Genomic DNA, 19,222 nt, shown 5'->3' with positions numbered 1-19,222 from the left:
CTCATCAGATTGTGCTCATTTAAAAACTCAGGTTACATTTAAGGATTCTGTGAACAAAGTAACAGTATTTGTTAGGTAACAGAGTGCTAAAATGAGCTGTATACTCCACAGCCCCCCCCAAGGGTTATACAGCCCCAGGCCTTGGCTAAATTCTTGCCTGGCATATAGAGGCTCCCTTCCCCAGTTTGGCCATTAGGAGCCAAAAGACAGCTGGTGACTGGCAAACAAGAACATGTTTTCAAATCTTAACGAACTACTAGTATATACAGCAAACTGCTGGAAGATAAAGTGAATAATGCCTGGTCCATTCAGCAACCCTTAAAACACCAGCACAAGGGATGACACTTGTTCTCATACTGATTAGTGAGCAGTGAAACAAACCTCCAAACCACTAACACAAGGAGTTTTATTTTTACAAAGACATTTGCTCACTGTCAAACTTTTAGTAAGCAGCTCAAAACAAACTGATTTTGTTGAGAAGCTGGTGGCACATGTGAGAATCTCGTGCTGAACTTGAAATTCCTGAGTCCTCTCCAATGAAAGCCAGCAGGAAATAACTTCATATACAGAAACGGGCTTAACAACAGGAATACAGGGCAGATGAACTGGTATGGACTATCATGGAAACAGTAACAGTAAAATACCCACTCAAAGCAGAGCATCTACCCAGCTGGATGCAAACACCAACTCACAGCATAGAGGTACAGGAATGCATGGTTAGCATTTAACAGGGTGCCAAGCCCACAGTTCTGGAGGTGATGCAATGCCCATGCACCAAAGGTCTGTGGGTCTTGCTTAGAGGATCACTTTTAAACTATAAATATCCTCATCCCTTCACCAATATTGGTTGCATACCATTATTTCAAATTATTTTCCTCTAATCTTCTGCTAGTAGTAGTTAGTAGTAGGGTTAGTGCTTCAATCACTGCAAGGAAACTTTCCAGCAGTCTTTGCAGACTGAATTTGTTTCCCTTCGCTTCATTGCTCATGCTATTTTCTTGCCACCCTCTCCTAATCAGGTAGGCTCCCTGTCACCGAAAACAAGGCAGACACCTCCCACCGCAGTGCAAGTCTGTTTCTTTTTTCCAACATACAAAAGGAAAGTGGTATTGTAATTACGAAGGACAAGAACATCATAACGCGGAAAAAGGCACATCTAAAGAAAAACAAATAAGGGGGGGCGGGGAGTATATAAAAGGCAAGTATATTTTTACTTGTCTGAAAATGTATTAACTTGACAGACTGTGCACTATTCAAGTTTTTAGCTTTGACTAACTCTTGAGTACTCAGAATAATGTTAATACACTCCTTGCCTCAAAAGAATAGTTTGTTGCCAAACTACAATGCATCTCCAGACTATTCCAAAGCTTTCATATGAGGATTTGATGACACAGTGCTAAATAAATGCATCTGTATTTTGTCAGTGCTGGACAACCTGTCACCCAGTATTTCCATTTGTTTCTAGGCTTAATCATGCCAAAAATTAAAATGTTCCCTGTAAACCATTAAGTCAAGAATCCTTCCCAACATTAAATCAGTATCTTCTCCTATTTCCATTCCTAGTTATGACTGACTTCCTGCTAGAAAGTGCTTTACTCCCACCTCTATTTTTCAAGTACTATTCCACATCTGTAAAGATTACTTGAACAAAAATATGAAGCTTTTCAAGATGTTTTCGTATTATGAGGGAGATTATACAGATGACAACCTGTCAGAAACTTCATCTTTTTCCTTGCAAAGCAACACATAACTAATAACCCATATTATTCCAGGACAGATTAAGACAGACACCTCTATAACACAGTTAGTAAATAAAAAAGTTGAAATAACCTAGTATCATTTGAGTGTTGTTGGGATCTGTTTCCGTTTGCAAAGCTCCTATAAGTATATTCACAAGCCTCAACTTCAAGGAAAGGAAGGTTACTGGCTTATCATACGTTGAGCTGTCGTCATTGCTGAATTTCCCTTCCAGGACAACCTGAAGGAAAAATACATTTATTTTGTTATCATTAGAGATCCTGCCAGCATGGTACTGGTTTCAAAAATCAATATCCACAGCACACATTGCTACTGACAATTTGTAATATAGTCTTACTAACACAGACTTACTGTAAGAGTTTCAGTGCTAAACAAAACACCAAATACAACCCACAAGTCATTCAAATCCCATTCCAAAACAACCAGGAAAACAAAAACGGAATTGTAAAGCAAAATGGTAAGATTACTACCTCAGACTTTATGGTTCCAAAATGATGAGGCAAAGGCAACAGAGACAGCAAGATATTAATCGAAGCTCTTCTTAGCTCTGTGGGGTTTACATAGATTTTAAACTTTGAGAGTTCTCTGCAAATTAAAGCATCATGCAGTTAATCAACTTTTCACAGGAATTTGAAGCCAAATTAAGTTACAATTAAATATACAACCACCCAGTGTTCTTAAATAATTTGCAGCACACAACGCAGCTGTTTCTTTCTAGACTCAGAATTCTTTTTTTTCTTTCTTTCTTTTAAACAGCAGCAATAACACAACGAATTCATGCCAGAACCATCACTTGCTAAGGATTTTGTATCCCCATATAAAAGCAACAGGCTGATGAAAGCATTATTCATATATTGCATCTTCAAAGACAGAAGTTTTGATCATAAGCCTCTACTGGCTTATTACAACTCAAATCCACCCAGGATTATCAGAGATCCGCAGAATATGCTCATGTGCATATTGCATAAAACACAAGCTGCTTAGTGAACAGATCAACTTTTTTCAGTAGCTACCAGCAAATTCTTCTACCCAAAAGCAGCAGTGCCTCAGATTTAAGCCCAGAAGATAAGTGCTATGCATAAACTTCAAAATGAAATGGAGTATCACAACATAAAACATATGTTGTAGAAGGTATGCACAGAGTAGCATCAGGCGCATTACTTAGCAAAACGTCCAGAAATCTGTAAGGCTTTGATAAGTAAGGTTACATCTTGTTTAAGAACCTACTCCAATTTCACCAGTCTAAATTATCAATTTTTCTATTTAATGATATGTAAGATCACTCTCTTAATGAATTCACTGCAACAACAGCCACTAATTAATATCTTGTGGAATTGTACTTAAAAATCAGTAAGCTTTCAATATATTTGAGCTAAACCACTCGTTTACCTTTTCTTACAGAAATTGCTTTCTGTCAATGAATATGTAGATAACACAACACGCATTTAATTTAAAATAAGCACTATTTTTAAAGAAAATTGCACTAAAACCTGAAAGTTAGAGCTTATGAAGTGCCACAATTATTACTGTCAAATACATACACACCATGGGGCCCACATTACAGAATTCCTTCAGTGAAAACTACTCAGGAATGACAGAAACCACCGATGACAAACACCTCCCCACATTTATGATTATGTTGATATGGAAATAGCAATTTACCTGTCAGGTAAAATAGTTTCAAGAGCTGAAATGAAATAAGGAACCACGACATCAATCCCTTTCAGGTCACAGCAGAACAAAGGAGGAGAGTTTAGAATAACACTGGCAAGAACAGGGTGGCAAACGAAATCTGCTATCTGCAAACCCTGAATTAAAAGCATGTAAAATCTGACAAAGAAAGATAAGATGAAATTATTTCCACATAAAAAGCATCAGCATTCCACATGAACAAGAATCTGCAGCCACAGACTAAGTTTCAAAACCAGTGCAAGGAAATGTTTATATGAGCACCCCCCCAAGTTACTTAAGCACAGGCAAATGCACCTAACCAGCTTAACAAAAACCCCCTCACAAATCACATGTATTTCATGTAGAAAGCCAGTGCAGCACAGTTTTATTGAAACCACTGACTTGTTGCAACACATGGACTGGAAGCTGTGCAAATACAGCCCAGACAGTTAGTAACACCGCTTGGATCACATACTCTCCCACTACTCCCTTCCCATGTAAGGCTGGGAGTAAGACCTTGATTTTAATTCCTCAACAGAAGAAAAATACTGCAAAATCTTTCAGGGGGGACAGGATAGACAGGACATGCTGGTCAGCAACATAACCAGCTCAAATGAAAAAGCTGGGAGGCAGGAACCTAGCTGGCCATCATCCTAAAGCACTTAGTTTCTTTTGCAGTTCCTTGTTGGAGAACACTTATGTTGTGTGAGGGACTTCCCTTCAACTGAGACTTGAAGAAAACTCAACAAAAACCAACACCATGAGAAGACTAAAGGAAGTCACTATTCTGTTTAGCCAGGAATCCCCACCTACAGCATCTGAAGGCTAACCAGGTTCTTTTGAATTGGCAACACTGGATTCAGACAGTAACTGAATGCCATTTGCCCTGAATTAATTTGCACCATAAAGTTATAGCAATAAAGCAACTGGAAGATAGGTTAGTACCGGGATAGGTAAGCTGGTAATATTTCCTCCCCAGTCTTCTTGCTACAAAATATCCTACACAGTGTCCCACACGCCTCTGCCCTTCCCGCTTCATAGTTGTCTGGGAATTCACTCGCATCAAACATGGGGTTGGAAGCCATTGTATCTGTGGACATTTGTGATCCTTTCCGGCGAAATTCCACACTAGCTTGAGTTGCTATAGCTGGGAAGAGAAAAAATAGCATTTCACTCTGTGTGTTAACATATATAATAGGCTCATGGGATCCTGGACACAAAGATCACGTCAAATTTAGTAGTTATCATGAAGCTGTTAGTTGACTGTATTTGAGCCAGTGTCTCTTGTTTAGAAAGTATTTTTGGGTGTAACTTTTTCTTTATACAGATGACAACAACTGACCTTCACATTCTACAGCCTGTCTCAACTTTCTGCTGGGAAGAGTACACTTACATCCAATATTAGCTTCCTACCCTCTCTGGAGGACAAGGATCTTCTCTCACCTAGTTCTCATCTCCAGAAAAATGAAGTACCAACTTGCCTTACCACCTTAAATACCAATAAACATTTAGACAGTGTCATTACTGTGACCTCCAAGCAAGTGCTTAATTTTCAGCTAATCTCTCATGCTGTGCTGAACACCAACCTGTTTTGATCCAATTTTGTTGTATAAACGTACTTATTAAAAAAATTCTAAGGATGCATATCAGAAAAAGAAGTTTGCTGAAACCTGCTCTCCTGACTTCGTCCCCCTCTCCTCACATGACCACTGCAATTGCCAAATCAGCCTGAGGTTAGACAGCCTCCAGACCACAGCTACCAGAGAGGCTGGCCCTCTCCTACTCCCTGTCCCACAATATGCTCCACAGAAGTCTCTGAGCCCACTGTTACCTATACGGGATATGGCTCTATCAAGCTTTGTGCTGCCTGCTCCCCGCAGGAGGGTTCTACCAGCCCAAGCCAGTTAACTTCACGTCTTTCTACAGAGATTTCTGGTCCCCCTTTCACACTATCCATATCACATGCATACAATGCAGGAGGCTACTTGCTTTGCTGGCTTCATCCTTTCTTCCAGGAGGGCAATCAAAAAAAAAAAAAAAATAAAATATTGCTCTCAATGTGATTTTTTTTCCCCGCTCCTTAGTTTTTCTTTTTCCTTTGACAACTTCACTCTTGGATTACTAACAGCATAAAGAGCACTTTCCTTTTTATTTTTCAGCTAAGACTATACTGATTTTCAAAACTTTTATAAGCTACAAAGCACAACAGATAAAGTGTGCTTCTAACTGAATCACACCAATGTAGTTCTATCAGTACCAGAGAACCTCCTCTATCTCAAGCCTGGGACACTGGGGAAAATGAGGTTCACAATCAGTCTTGCAAACAGAGGCCCATTAACACTTTGACAGTTGGAACACTTGTTAATTTACAGATGCGGGTTTGTTTGTTTTATTTTTTAAAGGAAACGTCCTAATGATAAGTGCCTACTCTTCGGTTTTTGCCTTTAAATTCATCATTTAACCTATTATTACCTTGCAAATTTTCATGACATAAGTAACAAATAAGCACAAATCTTTATGCATCTTCCCATGAGCCATTTTTTGTCCTAAATAAGCTATCCAGCAATATATTGTAGTTGGAAAAAAACACTACATGCACAATGCATACAAGTCAAACACTAGGTCTGTAAAATAAGCTTTAAGTAAAAAAAAACAAAAAACAAACAAACATGGTTAGTGCAAAGTCCTGAAACTCATGACATGATCACAGACTAAAGTACAGAAAAGATGGGACTGATTCAGGCAGATTAATTTGCTTTTGCCAACAATCCTCCCCATTCAAAAACACACACAAAAAGATTACTTGTCTTTTTCAAGTAAAAGTGCAAAAGCTACAAGAGACAATGAGAATGAATTTACAAATAAAATATGGGATTATGGAAAAAGAAAAGCATGACCGCAATTAAGGAAAAGCTACTGGTTCCTACTTACAAGATTTATAAGAAAGAAGAATTTGGATAAAAGATGCTGCAAGATAATAGAAATAAAATGGAAACAAATCAAAGGACAGCAGTAGTTATAAAATACTTTTAAGATGGTGAAATTGTAATATAAGTTAAGAAGCTTTTAGCTTTTTTAAAAAATAGATTAAAAGCTTTATGATACAGCAAGCTCGTTAAACACATAGGAAATTTGCATTCAGGTCCAAAATTATGGCTTTGAAAGTACCATGCAAAACAATGAACAAAAAGTTACAAAATACTACCAAGATTTGGAGCTGTTCATATCAGTGTACATCAGTTCTTTAAAAGGATGTATTAACCCTTCCCAGCTCAAGTACATTTCCCTATGTTGCACTGTATATGGAGTATACCCTAGGCTATCCTAAGGCTTCCTTGACTTAGGGTACGTCTTGTAGTAGGAACATTACTTACCTGCAGAGCCTCCTCACAGCAATATCTTGCTTCCAAACCATGAATTCCTGACGGTGTTACAGCTTCATCTTCCCTAAGGCAAGTTACTAACAACCAGGATACCCAAGCATACCTCCCCTGATCACCAGTTCAATCAGTAATCTTCTGAAGCAGAAGGCAGAACACTACCAGAAATATCATCATCTCAAAAACAATCTCCAGAAAAAGAAGAGAGGAAAGGCTCCTGCAGCCAGGTACCAGGAGAGAATGCCACCACCTCTTAACAGCTGCTTGTTTGAATGTGCAGGGTCAGATCAAGACCTGTGACCAAGCCCCTCAGCAACACTCAGCATGGCCCTAACCAAGCCTTCTCATAGTTTGCTCCTAGACCTGCAGAAATACTCTTTGGGACATTAATATTAGTGACAGAGCCAGAAGAGATGAGGTTAAAACTATACCCCAAGACTGCCCCACTGCCAACAGCACCTGGGCAATACCAGCAACCCACCTAGGTGAGACTCCTTCAGCTGCTATAAAACACGCAGCTGGCAGGCTTATGACTGTCTTCTTTTGGTACAAGGATTAACAGTGAGCCCCTCAGACTGGAAGACTCAGTTGCTGAAATTCTGGCATGAGGTATTAGTTTCTTCCAATTCTCACAAGCTGTTGAGGACAGCAACTAACATCAGCATGCAGTGTATGGCCAAGCTTGTCTAACTGAAGCACATCCTGACAATGAAATTACAGTTGGCACATGTACACAAACCCCAGAGCTGTCATATTCAGGGTTAACTTCACAAAGGCTTCATAGATAATTTCATATGAAGGAGTTTTCTGCAGTACCAATCATAGGGAGCAATTTATGCTACACTAACAGCTAAATAAGTACCATGCAGCCATCTAATTCTAAAGACTACATCAGCGGGATCCAACTCCTTTCAAACCAACTATGCATTTTCAAACACATTTTTTCCTCTCTCACCATAATACAGAGTAATGTTTGTTATCTGCCTGCTAGAAAGCCATAAAGCTTCCCCAACAAGGTCTCAGTGCAGAAACTAAAACCTGATATAGGACACTTGAGGCACAGAAGTATTACACCAACGATGACATGATCGCTGTTTTGCTTCAGAATCCAAACACCACCACAAGACTGTCTTGAAGGACAGGACTCAAAGAGCAAACAGGAAGACTGCCTTCCAGGTAATAAACTCTATCAATACTCAAGTCAGTACAACAGATGACCTCCAGCAAATCCTGTGGGAGAGAACAATTCTCTCTCTTCCCAAACAGAGACAGACAAAACCACAGCAACCACAAATGTGAAACACCAACAATTACCATGAACCATGCAAGGGCTGGTACAAAACGTTTACCAATGAAGGTGACAGAAGATTGAACAATAGTGGGGCAGCAGTTAAACCGACAGAATCAGAAAAGAGCTGAGGCTAGAGGGGACCTCTGGTGATAATACTGTCAGCCCCTGGGCGAAGCAGGGTCAAGCAGAGCAAGTTTGGTTACACCTCCATCCATCCAGATATTTTTCATCTCAGAACCTACAAGAAATTGCATATTTGTTCCACCAGTCATTTTTCTTTACTTCCTTTTTGGAGGTTAAATAGTTCACGTAGTAAGATGTGTAAGGCTCCAGGACAAGAAGAAAAGCAAGGGTAGACAGGTACTCATTCACATCAGCCTGAATCAACTGCTCTTTACATCCTAAAGCTCATCAAAAAGACCTGTGTTGCAACATGGCAGAAGGACAATATGCTAGCCATGTGAATCAGCAGGGTTCATTTAAAGAACTGAACTACTTTCTGAACTAGAACTTGGGAATGCAGCTCATCCAACATATTGGTTGGCACTCACATTTAGCTCATTAATACCTCTTTAGAAATCATGTCATATGGGTACTCATTGAGAACGCATCACATGACAGAAGAGGAATGAGAAACACACACTAGAAAATGCAGTGTTCCAGAAGGGTGTCCCAGGGAAGGGGATCTTTCTGCAGGACCAAGGAGCAATCTGTGTCAAGGTATTTCACCTCTTCCTTTTTCAAAGTGGTCCTCAGTCCTTCAGCCAGCAACAAAATAGAGAAATCCTAACAGACAGCTATGACCGAGTAAGTTCCTAACTGCATGGCATTGAAACAAATTGAACATTAGGAAGTTTTAAAGCTGTTGAGATCTTATACAGCTGCAGTCCCAGACCTAAAAGAAAAACAGAGCGTGTGGGCCAGTGGGAGACAACACTACATAGCAAAGCTGATTTTAAGTGCATAAACTTCCCAATCATAAAATATTTAAAGCATCCATAAAAATAATTACATTTCCTGAGACTAATGCAAAGATTACCAACAGCAGTGTCAAACATAGTAAGCACATTCAAGCTAGTGGCAAAAGCGTTACTCTACTAGACTACAGAGGACAGCAGATGGACCATGAGACACAGATATAGCCAACCTGCAGCCAAAAAGAAGCAGATTTCTTTTTGTCCTCTCTCCTAATGGCAGGGATTGTGGCAGCTCATTGTCCCCTCTCTCTGCTGCCCTCTTTCTTCAAGCCATATCTATATTGGGTAGCATAGGCAGACGGGCACAACATGCAGGTCTGATTATCACTGATGGGCCCCACTTTGTGTGATGGAGGGGAACCACAGTACACAATCCTCCTGGCCCACCTCATAAGTCCAGCACAGTACCTCCTGCCTTACACTGTTCAAGGAGGAAAAGACTTCACCTGGAGGCATCACGCTTCACAGATCAGACTCCCAGAACAGAAGCTTTTCAGTTTGGACTTAAACCTGATGTAAAAGATACTGATGCTTCAAGTCAATAGAAACTGCAGGAGCCTAGCCCTTTACAAGTCTTGCTACATTTTCCCACCTAAGGGAAAGGCTAGGCAAAAGGATTTACACAAAAGGTTTAATCAGGCAATTGGACTTTGGCACGTCTCTACAGTTTCAGCACTATGGGTCCACCTTCAGTTTGCTCTCCTTCTGATAGCCTGCCACAGAGTTGCTGTGACCAGTACTTTACACAGCAGTAACAACACTCACAGCATCCTGGAAGGGCAGAAAACATTGCACTGAATTCTGTAAGTTAATTCCATCTTACAAATTGCTAGAAAATCAGGACATAACACAGCCAGTTTTCTGGGTCTCCATCAACGTTTCCCGTGGATCTACTGCTACTAATGAACGGCAGAATGCGTGACATGCAAAGACTGCTCTCACTATGGACAGCTCTGAAGGGCATGGAGGAGGAACAGAATCTAGTGATTTCCAAATAGTTGTTTTAGTTTTCAGGGAGCTAGTTAAGTCTCTTTGTAAGGCTACCAGTATGACAATTTTCTGACTGCTGTTAGGAGACCTAAGACACTGCACATATAAACAGAAGGCCCTGGAACCCCTTTCAAAGAAATCAAATCATTTTGATTTTGGATGACTGTGTACTTCTGCTAGGATCATAACACCTCTGTTTACAGCTGACACTGTACAGCACCTCAGCTGACATCCTTTTCAGGTCAAGCACCTCATCAAAACTGCTCAAGATACAAGTTATGTTAAAATTAACACGATCCAATCAATCTGAAAAGCATTAGATACAGAAATACATTAGCTGCATATGGAACTGAACACACCCTCAAATTACGCCTTACTCCTTCCTAAGCTCAGTTATTTTCCTACTAATGCCACATGGGCCTTTTACAGAGGGACTTGAATCTCCTGCCACAGAAATCCATGACTGAACTCTTTCAAAAACCATGTGCTGCGTACCTAAAAATATCTTTAACAGATCCCAAATCCTAAACCCATTGCGTCCAACAGGGATTTGTAACAAAACAAACAAGGAAGATCATCAGTTTTAACTTCTGCTGTCAAGTCCCACTATAAACCCAACTTGCTACAACAAACCTCTTCCTCCTATTTTTCTTACTTAGGCCAGCGAGCTCTTGATAGATAGATCTCTTGAAAGAATTTAGCAGACATTCAAAATATTACATGAAGAACAGGAAAAACACAAAGGAAAGTTTATTATTTCCTGAATATTATCCCCAAAAGGAAGAAGAGTGCTTAAAAGCATCCTCTCTGAGCAGAGCACATTAATTCTGCCATCACGTATCAAAACATCTAACACCTAAATTTGAGCAAAGCATAGGAGACTAAATCTAGCAGCTAAAGACTGAAGACAACCAAAGTATTGGGCCATATATGGAAACATGTAGCAACTGTCACTGAAAGGCAGCAACTTCACTATTTTAAGGACATCTGTTTTCATAACACACTCCAAAAAGAAGCAGAAGTACCACTTTGTGCAGCATCTGAAGTGATGTTTGACAATTTTTCAAACACTGAAGAGGCATTATAAAAAGCTGCTATTACTCAGAGATACTCAAGCACATTTCAAATTATGAAGTGGACCCTTATCACATTATTTCCTTCACTTAATAAAATTTTCCCCACTAGCATAATTGGAACTGCCATACTTGTTACAGCAAGGGAGAGTTTAATAATAAAAAGTGAATTTTTTAAATTTTAAAGCCCCCAGACACCTGCTTGGCTAATAACAGGTGCTGTCTCAGCTGGGAGGGGTTAACCACAATACAGCACTTCAGATTATTATTTTTTTTGGTTGGTTGTTTTTTGATTATGCATATGTTAATCTTGCAGGTAGGAAATGTTATAGAACAACAAAATAGTGTACATATATTTTTCAGTAATATTTACCAGTCATGCTGCTGTCTCTGTTTATTCCATTATGAAGTTTACAGTGAACAAATGCTGCATCAAATAACCACGATCCAAAGAGGTTCAAGATGCTGTTAACCTTTGGCCTGCGAGGAGCTGGTAGTGGCCGTGGCTCGGAACTTGTCTGGTTTGGGCTAGAGAGTGGCGAAGTAGAGGAGGGTTGGTGCTGCGCTTTTGAAGCATGTGCAGTAGTTATCTATTTGAACAGAAGAATATATCAGCTCCCAGATACAAGGAAATTACTTCTTCTAATCGAGGAAGCTACCAAAAGGGTCAGCTACTTAAACACAGGATATGAAATCTTACAGTGCTGGTTTTCATTGTTGCTTTATTCACAGTCACTGCCCGATGCCTTCGGTTATGGGGCGGAGTGGTGTTAACAGCAGCGTTCTGGGGCATGCTCAGCCTATTTACCGGCGTGGGTGGTGCACTATCTGACCGGGGTCGTGAAATGCCTGCAGATCAAGAAATAAAGCAAGCTTTCAGCAAGAATTCCATACACTTACACACAGCAGCCCAGTTAGTAAACATCTGGGCCTTCTGTAAATAATACTGTCTTTCCCCCCTGCCCCCCCAAAACAACAGCAGTAAGAAAAACATCTTTCCCCTTTTACTATTAACAGAAATAAATGCACAAGCAAAAGAAACCCCCATTTACATTAGATAAGCAAACGATTAAAAAACACCAAAGAATCCCACACCTTAAGAATATGGGAAACAGCGCACGGAAGGACCAAGTCGAGAAGCAGGCAGAGGGAAAGGGGCAAGGTTCATTTGCCAAAACCAAGTTAACAGCTCATTCCTGCCAAAATTCAGATGCCTCTCACCTTTGCCTTTCTTTTCCACCCACATCTCCTACACCCCATTCTGAGACATCCCTAAGATGTCTGACCCTTTAAAGCCAATTTAGCTCACTAAATTAAGATGAAACCCATCCACCATGCAGTTTTCTGCTAGTCTGGCGAGCTGAATCTGCTTGCTAAACAGTCAAATACTAAGTCAGGACAAGAGATAGGGTAAGACAGTAGAACAAGCTATAATTTTTCTGGCAGCAACAGGACATTAGATAAGCCTTTACCCAGCTCCAGGGAAATACTTGTGGTGTATAAACCTACTCTTCCCAATCAGAATCAGAAGCAACTAGCCCTCTGCAAAATTTGAAGTGACAAACACCACCTCTTCCCATTTTAATGAACGTCACCACTCTCACATCCAATTTGAAAAATTAAGGGTGGAATTGCAGTGTGCTTGAAGATTTGGACACAGATTCTTTCGACCATGTTAAAGCATACAAGTACTTTTCGTAACACATTATGGAACAACTATTAGTGTTACACCTCACGCGTAACAACCATTAGTGTTACACTCCACGCAGACAGCAGAGTGTCAACTATGAAACTTACTGATTTGGTACAGTTTTTTGGAAAAAAAGGACGCAGCATTTTGCCAAACACACACATGTAGGAATATGTCAGGCAATGCAAGATGAACGCCATGTGCTTTGGCACTTGGCTTAGAAGGCAATGAGATCTCCTGTTAGTCTTAGCTGAAGGGGTCCACATTGCAGCTCTGAAGTCTGCCTGAGCCCACTCACATCCACAGCTACAGCTTGAATTTAATTTCACCAAAAGCTCTCCTGTGCCCAAGTGCATCATAGTCTGCAGTCTTTGCCTGTGAACTACCATCACCGTAGGTGTTTCATCTTGCTACATGAGATCTTCAGAGGTTTGAAGTCTCTGATTCAACATCCTATGTGAAGCTCATGTAGACAGCAAAGCTCCTGGCATGCTTACAGGAGAGTTTGGCCTGCCAGGGGACCACAGAAGCACTCCACAGCCAGTCAGTGTGGAAGACTCCAATGCCCAATATAGTCACATACCCCTGCCACTGCATCCAGGCAAGGAGTTGTGTACGTGATCACCGTTGGGAATGGAGTTTCAGGCACCCAGATGCAGAATACAAAAAGGACTACCACACCATTAGTGAGTTAAAAGTCTCAGATAAGAAGCCCAGACTATTTTTAAGGTCCAAGAGGAATTCACTGCAACAGCCATCTCAGCAAAGGTGCATGCACTGTGCAAAGCTAACAGAGGCTTCTTCCTCTGCCTCCACTGCAAGATGGCCCCTTCACAAGTCTTACATTACAAACTGTTTTCTTCACTGTAAATTAATTATCAATCACACTTTCACAAAACCTCTGGATATAGCATGGTTTTCCTCAATACATACTCAATTTAACAGTTGGGGTTTTTTTAAATTCAATTCAGTTTTCACAGCCAATAAAAGACACTTCAGAGGAACACCTTCTACCAATGCTCAGTTGGAACTTTTCTTTTTTGTTTAAATTGTTTCAGTGCAGAATGCCAAATCCTATTATCATAAGTAAGAAGACAGAGTTTGACGGAGTAACACAAGGAGGTTGTTTTCATGAGATTAGGCCACATACTGCCTATATAGAATCCTCCTTTAACAAATCATGATATAAATTTGACAGACTACTGAATATTTTGTGTTACATCTGTTACCAGTAAAATGTGATCATTAAAATTCCTTAAAATTGGTGGCAAGACATGTGGAAGAACTGCGGACACAAGAGGCTTCAAAGTTCAATACTACAGCTTAAGAAAAATTATTGTTTGTTCTTTTACATCACTGTAATTTTTTTAACAAAGCTACTTCTACAAAAGTGAAATCCACAGTGACAAAAAGTTGTTTGCAATGGGGAATAGGGTACTGATGAACCTTCTCCTTGCAATATTTTTAAGAAACAAAGAATGTATTTCTTGTAAAAAGGATCAGAATCTTGTAATTCAGTGAGACAGGAGACACTGAAGATGCTTTGCTTAAAAGGACTAAACCATTCAGGTTTTTAAAAAGACAAACAGCATGTAAAAGCTGTCAGTAATTCCACAGCCAATTTTTTTTCTGAACAGTTTACGTATCTACTCAAGTCTTTTGCAGTCTCACATCAGCTCGCACTTCTGACAGATGACAACATTTGTTTGCATACATTTAAGCAAAAAAGCAGTAGGAGACAGGCAGCTCTACAGAGTTTACAATAGCATGTTTTCTTTAAGTAATTTTTAATAAGTCTGAAGCATACCAACAATAACACTTTAGATTTCAGGTGCTATATGGTGTTACTTAAAATTCACCAGTCAGTGCTTACATCTACTTTACCTTTCAGCTAAATCTGAGCTACTCAGTTACCAGTACACAGAGAAACGGAGCTTTTCTTCTCAGCAGTACTAATGACTCACTAATTGTAAACCATGTGAAACTGGCACTTGTAATATAAAGATCTGAAAATAACAGTCAAAATTCAGTACCTTCTGAAAACAGGCATCACACAGAGGTGTTGCCACAAAGTTTATAAATACAGTGGCCAGCCCTCACAACACGCTAAAAGTGTGACACTTGCATTGTTGATTACATGAAAAAAAGAAAGCCGCCTTGTTTGGGGAAGGGACAGCCGGTTTTATTTTGGACTTCAGATTTATCATTTTGTTTTGCATTTGAAACTAAGGTCATCAACTTTGTGCATTCAAGTATCACTATTGTGTACGCAGACGGTTATTTGAAAGTGACCTGAGGTCCCTTCCTTATTAATTCCAGGATACACCTGCAAATGATAAATTGTTATGGCTGTATCTATGGAGAAGACAGATTTAAAGGGAATAAATTAAGTTACCTGTGGATAGCTAGGAATAGTAAGACAAAAACATTACCTAGGAATGCATCCACTAAACAGCTGATCCCACGCATGGCACGAAAGAATATTTGAGGCAGATGTTTAAGGCAGGGGTACTGATTCAGTTCTTGAGTCATCCCACTCACATTCAGAAACTGCTCCTGAAATTTGGGGGTAGAGCTAATAATGGCTGGGTTACTCAAATCCACAGGATTACTGCAAACAAAAAGAACAAAATATATTTCAGTCAGTTTAAGAATGGCTGTTAGGATTCTAAAAATACTTCATATAACAGTCTAAGACATTTAAATAACACATCCAGTACCAATGCATTTTTAGCTGTTACTCTATCACAGGAAGGCAGTTTTCACTTTCTGTGTTGGCAGTACTTAATTGCCTTCACTTCAAAAGTTACCCAGATATACTTAATTTTAAGATCCAAGGAACCAGAGCACACACTTGATAATATTACTGCAACTGTGGGATTATTCTAATTACTTTTGATGTCTTTTGAACTCAGTTTAAGAGGTTCTTACACGGCCAAAATTATTTTTAAAAGGTAAGCAATTAATTAAATATTGCCAGGAAACACTGACAAGAAAGGGAGTGGGTTATAAAAGTTTGACCAATTTTTCCTAAGCAATTCAAATCCTGTAACAGCAATTCCAGATTTGAAGAGTAGAGTACTTGTGATGTTACCATCACAAATGCAGAAAAACAGAGTTTTTGTAGTTATTTAGAAGTAGACTTTGAACAGTCTAACTTTTATCTAGCTTTAATTAGTAAATAACATTTTAGATGAGAAGTTTAATATTCTGGCCGTTCAGAAGATTAATGCAATGCCATTCTCAAGAATCTTTGAAAACAAGCATGCCACTTAGTTCAGTCGTGTATTTTAGGAAAAATAACATGGATGTTTAAAATTAACTGTATAGCTTTCTTCATAAAAACAAAGATACATTCATTTTTAACATAATTTTCTGTAGGTTAAATATAACACTCTGGAGAATAAATGGAAGCATTACACATCTCTTGGAGCTATTGTTCTGCTTTTCCTGTTTACTACCTCTGAGAAACAAAATTGTATTGAAGTCCTGTTTTTCAGATCCTCCAAAATGCCAAATAGCTATAAACTTTTTAATTAAATGAACCGGTTTACATTCTCAAAGAGTCAAAGAGTTTAAAGTTGAACTCACAGCCTTGCCCTGAACTGCTGCAGGGCACTGGCACAACAAGTTTCTTGCACTTCATTCAGCTATCTCCAGAGAAATTTTTCATTTGTCATGCAGATTTATAGAAATGATGCAAGAATACAAACAACGGATGGCTGTAATTACAATACCTCAGCATATGTAAAAAGCGAAACCAAGTTTGTGCAACACACTCATTATCCATTTCAGGAGGAATCAGACCAGCATCTTCATCAGGAATTTTAAACGGAGGAAACGAAGGTCCGTATGTAAAACGCAGCAATCTAGAAAGCAAGTCAAGACAGATCTGTCATTCAGTTAATACTCCTCAAAAATTTAACAGTGCATTCGAGCCACAAAGGAATGAGCAGTCCACAGATGAGCCCACAAGCAACAATGCAACATCCCAACTTTTCCTAGAGATCCCCATTTTACAGTCATTTAGCAGTCTTAAAGGTTTGAAGGGTACATGCCTTGGAGCTTGCCCAAATGTCCAACCAAATCAAAAAATTGTGAAGTCATAACACCCTATAGCAGCTCTCCCATCTGTCTACCCAGGGGTGTTACCAATTAACAGCAGCACGTACATAACTGACAAGATGCTACATAAGGAGGGGGAATAATAATGGAATTTAAGCCCTTATCCTCAAGGCTTGTTAAAGCATTCAATGACACCAGCAAGTCACATTAGGTTACAGGTCTAAATTCCAAGTTACTGGTGACTTAAAATTTACACCAGCACACTGAGCAACACTCGATGCCATCCTACAAGTAGCATGGGGTTTACAATCCACAGAGTAGCCAGCTCTTCCACAAAGATACACTATGTTTTGCAGAAGTTGGGAGCTGCAGAACACTGAAGAGCGAGCCCGGAGAGGGCTTCACAGCAATGCAATGTCATGAGGATAATAGCTTAGATAAACTGAGATCTTTCTCTGGAAGTGCTATAACTACCTGACCAGTCACCAATAAGCTGCATTGAGCCACTGCTGTCTGATTTGACCCCTGGTCATCCCCAGCTTTGCAAACTTAAGAGATCAATTTCCCTGATCAATATAACCTTGGTGTTCCCTAAAAGGATGGAAGAGATCCAAGTTGCACTTCCTCAATACCCTAGAATTCCTAGAAATCAGTTTTTTTCCTAAGGTAAACTCACTTTTAGCACCATCTTTTGCTTCACATCCTTATTTCAAAGCTTAAGTTGCTTGTAATGGACAAGAAACGTCCCATTAGTCATTGCCCACTTATAAAGCCATATAGATTTATAGAGATAAGGGCATTACAACAAGGAGAAAGTGGAGGAGAGCAAAAGTGTAACTTTGGATTTAGAGGCCAGCTGTAAATAGGCTGAATTACAGTCTTCCACTTCCCCCAGCACTGGGCACCACAGTAACTTGCAGCTAACTAATGCAAAAAACACTCAAAGTGTGTTTAGAATCACAGTCTACCACAGTAACTAGCTTGGACAGAAAAGTAAATGAACTTTAGGACATGAGGCCTTCTTCAGGTCCAAACCAGAAATACACACACCTGTACCAGGCAGTAACTGCTTTCCAGTATGGCCCAGCACCCATTTACATTAAGTGCCCCAGAGGGGTCACCCCATAGAAGACTTTTGCTGAGGTATTACCTAGCTCTGATAAACCCAGAAGAGTCTGGGCAAACCCCATGCAAAGTCATGCCCCCCATCTCTGTTCTGCAGCAGACCGCACTACTTCAATTGTCCCCTTACGAGCTGCAAGAAATCAGTTTTCCAAGGAACATGGCTGAATGCTATCTGAACTTTGGGACATTTTCAATAATGACTGAAAACAGAAATAAATTGTAATCCACACATCCAAGGCAGTTAAAATAGACTTAAAGCACCCTAAATGGGTAAAAATAATATCTACTGGTATAGCAACACAAGTAAGACCCTAGTTTCATCCTGCTATGAAGTCATATCCGTAAGATTAACACTGCACATGTGTACAGATTTCCAAATATAATTTTCCATAGTTTTGAGATGTTCACTCTCAGCTTACTGCTAATAACCCAATACAGAAAACAGTTTACAAAAACAACACTTTTAACTGTTTGAAGCTGGAGCTCCACTGAAGCATTAAAAGTGCAATTTAAAATACCACTGAACTTAGTTAGCCTCAGAGGAGTTCAGCTTTCTATGCATTAGGCATAAACCAACATTACTGAACAGCAGACTAAAACGTTACAGAAAACCTGCAGATTACTATGCATCCGCAGAACTAAGACTGTTAGTCAACAGTGGAAGAAAGTGTGGGCATCATGCATGGAGCAGAACACCAATGCACGAGACAGAACTGTTCTTTTCAGATCAGTGAATCAGAAAATATTTTCTGTTATGCAACGTTATATCTAATGAACTAAAAATAGCTAAAGAAATAGCATGGGAAATCCGCAGAACTTGTATTGCAGCTTTATTCCCGCAGGTTTAACAAGTAGCTGCATAACTTGGAAAAATCCATCCACATTTGGAATTTTGACAGGTAATTTAAAAGCAAAAGATTTCGGATTTAATATAAACCCTAGCAGAAAAGCATACTGTTGAATTTTTCCACAGTGCAGCAATTTTAATAAATCTTTGAACTTCCATAGAAATGGCTATTGGTGTCGCTGGAAGGAAGAGACCCAGATCCCTGCTTCTCAACAATTAATTTAGTTCTTTCCTCCAGAAGGCTGAGATGTGTCCTGCAAAGACTGTATACCACAAAGACCACAGTGTTGAGGGTACTGAGACTCCCCTCACCGTTCAGGGCCTTCTACTACAGCCTAACCTCTCCTGCAGCCCA

At 39.7% G+C, this 19,222-nt stretch overlaps 1 protein-coding gene across 5 annotated transcripts in view; it reads right to left on the bottom strand.

The window, feature by feature from the left end:
- RALGAPB (Ral GTPase activating protein non-catalytic subunit beta) overlaps positions 1-19,222 on the bottom strand; it is a 65,647-nt gene that overhangs the window by 31,380 nt on the left and 15,045 nt on the right. For 4 of the 5 annotated variants that reach the window (XM_080405396.1, XM_080405394.1, XM_080405393.1 and 1 more), the window contains exons 6-13: positions 16,568-16,699; positions 15,263-15,441; positions 11,841-11,989; positions 11,514-11,730; positions 4,375-4,576; positions 3,421-3,588; positions 2,229-2,343; positions 1,831-1,978 (exon numbers count right to left, since the gene is read on the bottom strand). In XM_080405396.1, the coding sequence (XP_080261522.1) occupies positions 1,831-1,978; positions 2,229-2,343; positions 3,421-3,588; positions 4,375-4,576; positions 11,514-11,730; positions 11,841-11,989; positions 15,263-15,441; positions 16,568-16,699 (1,310 nt within the window). The remainder of the gene's footprint in view (positions 1-1,830; positions 1,979-2,228; positions 2,344-3,420; positions 3,589-4,374; positions 4,577-11,513; positions 11,731-11,840; positions 11,990-15,262; positions 15,442-16,567; positions 16,700-19,222) is intronic. The other variant, XM_080405397.1, reaches the window with a different exon arrangement.

This window comes from Falco punctatus, assembly GCF_963210335.1.
Source record: "Falco punctatus genome assembly, chromosome: 10".
Lineage (NCBI taxonomy): Eukaryota > Metazoa > Chordata > Aves > Falconiformes > Falconidae > Falco > Falco punctatus.
Note: the sequence above shows the minus strand (reverse complement) of the source record. Positions and strands in the feature narration are given on the sequence as shown.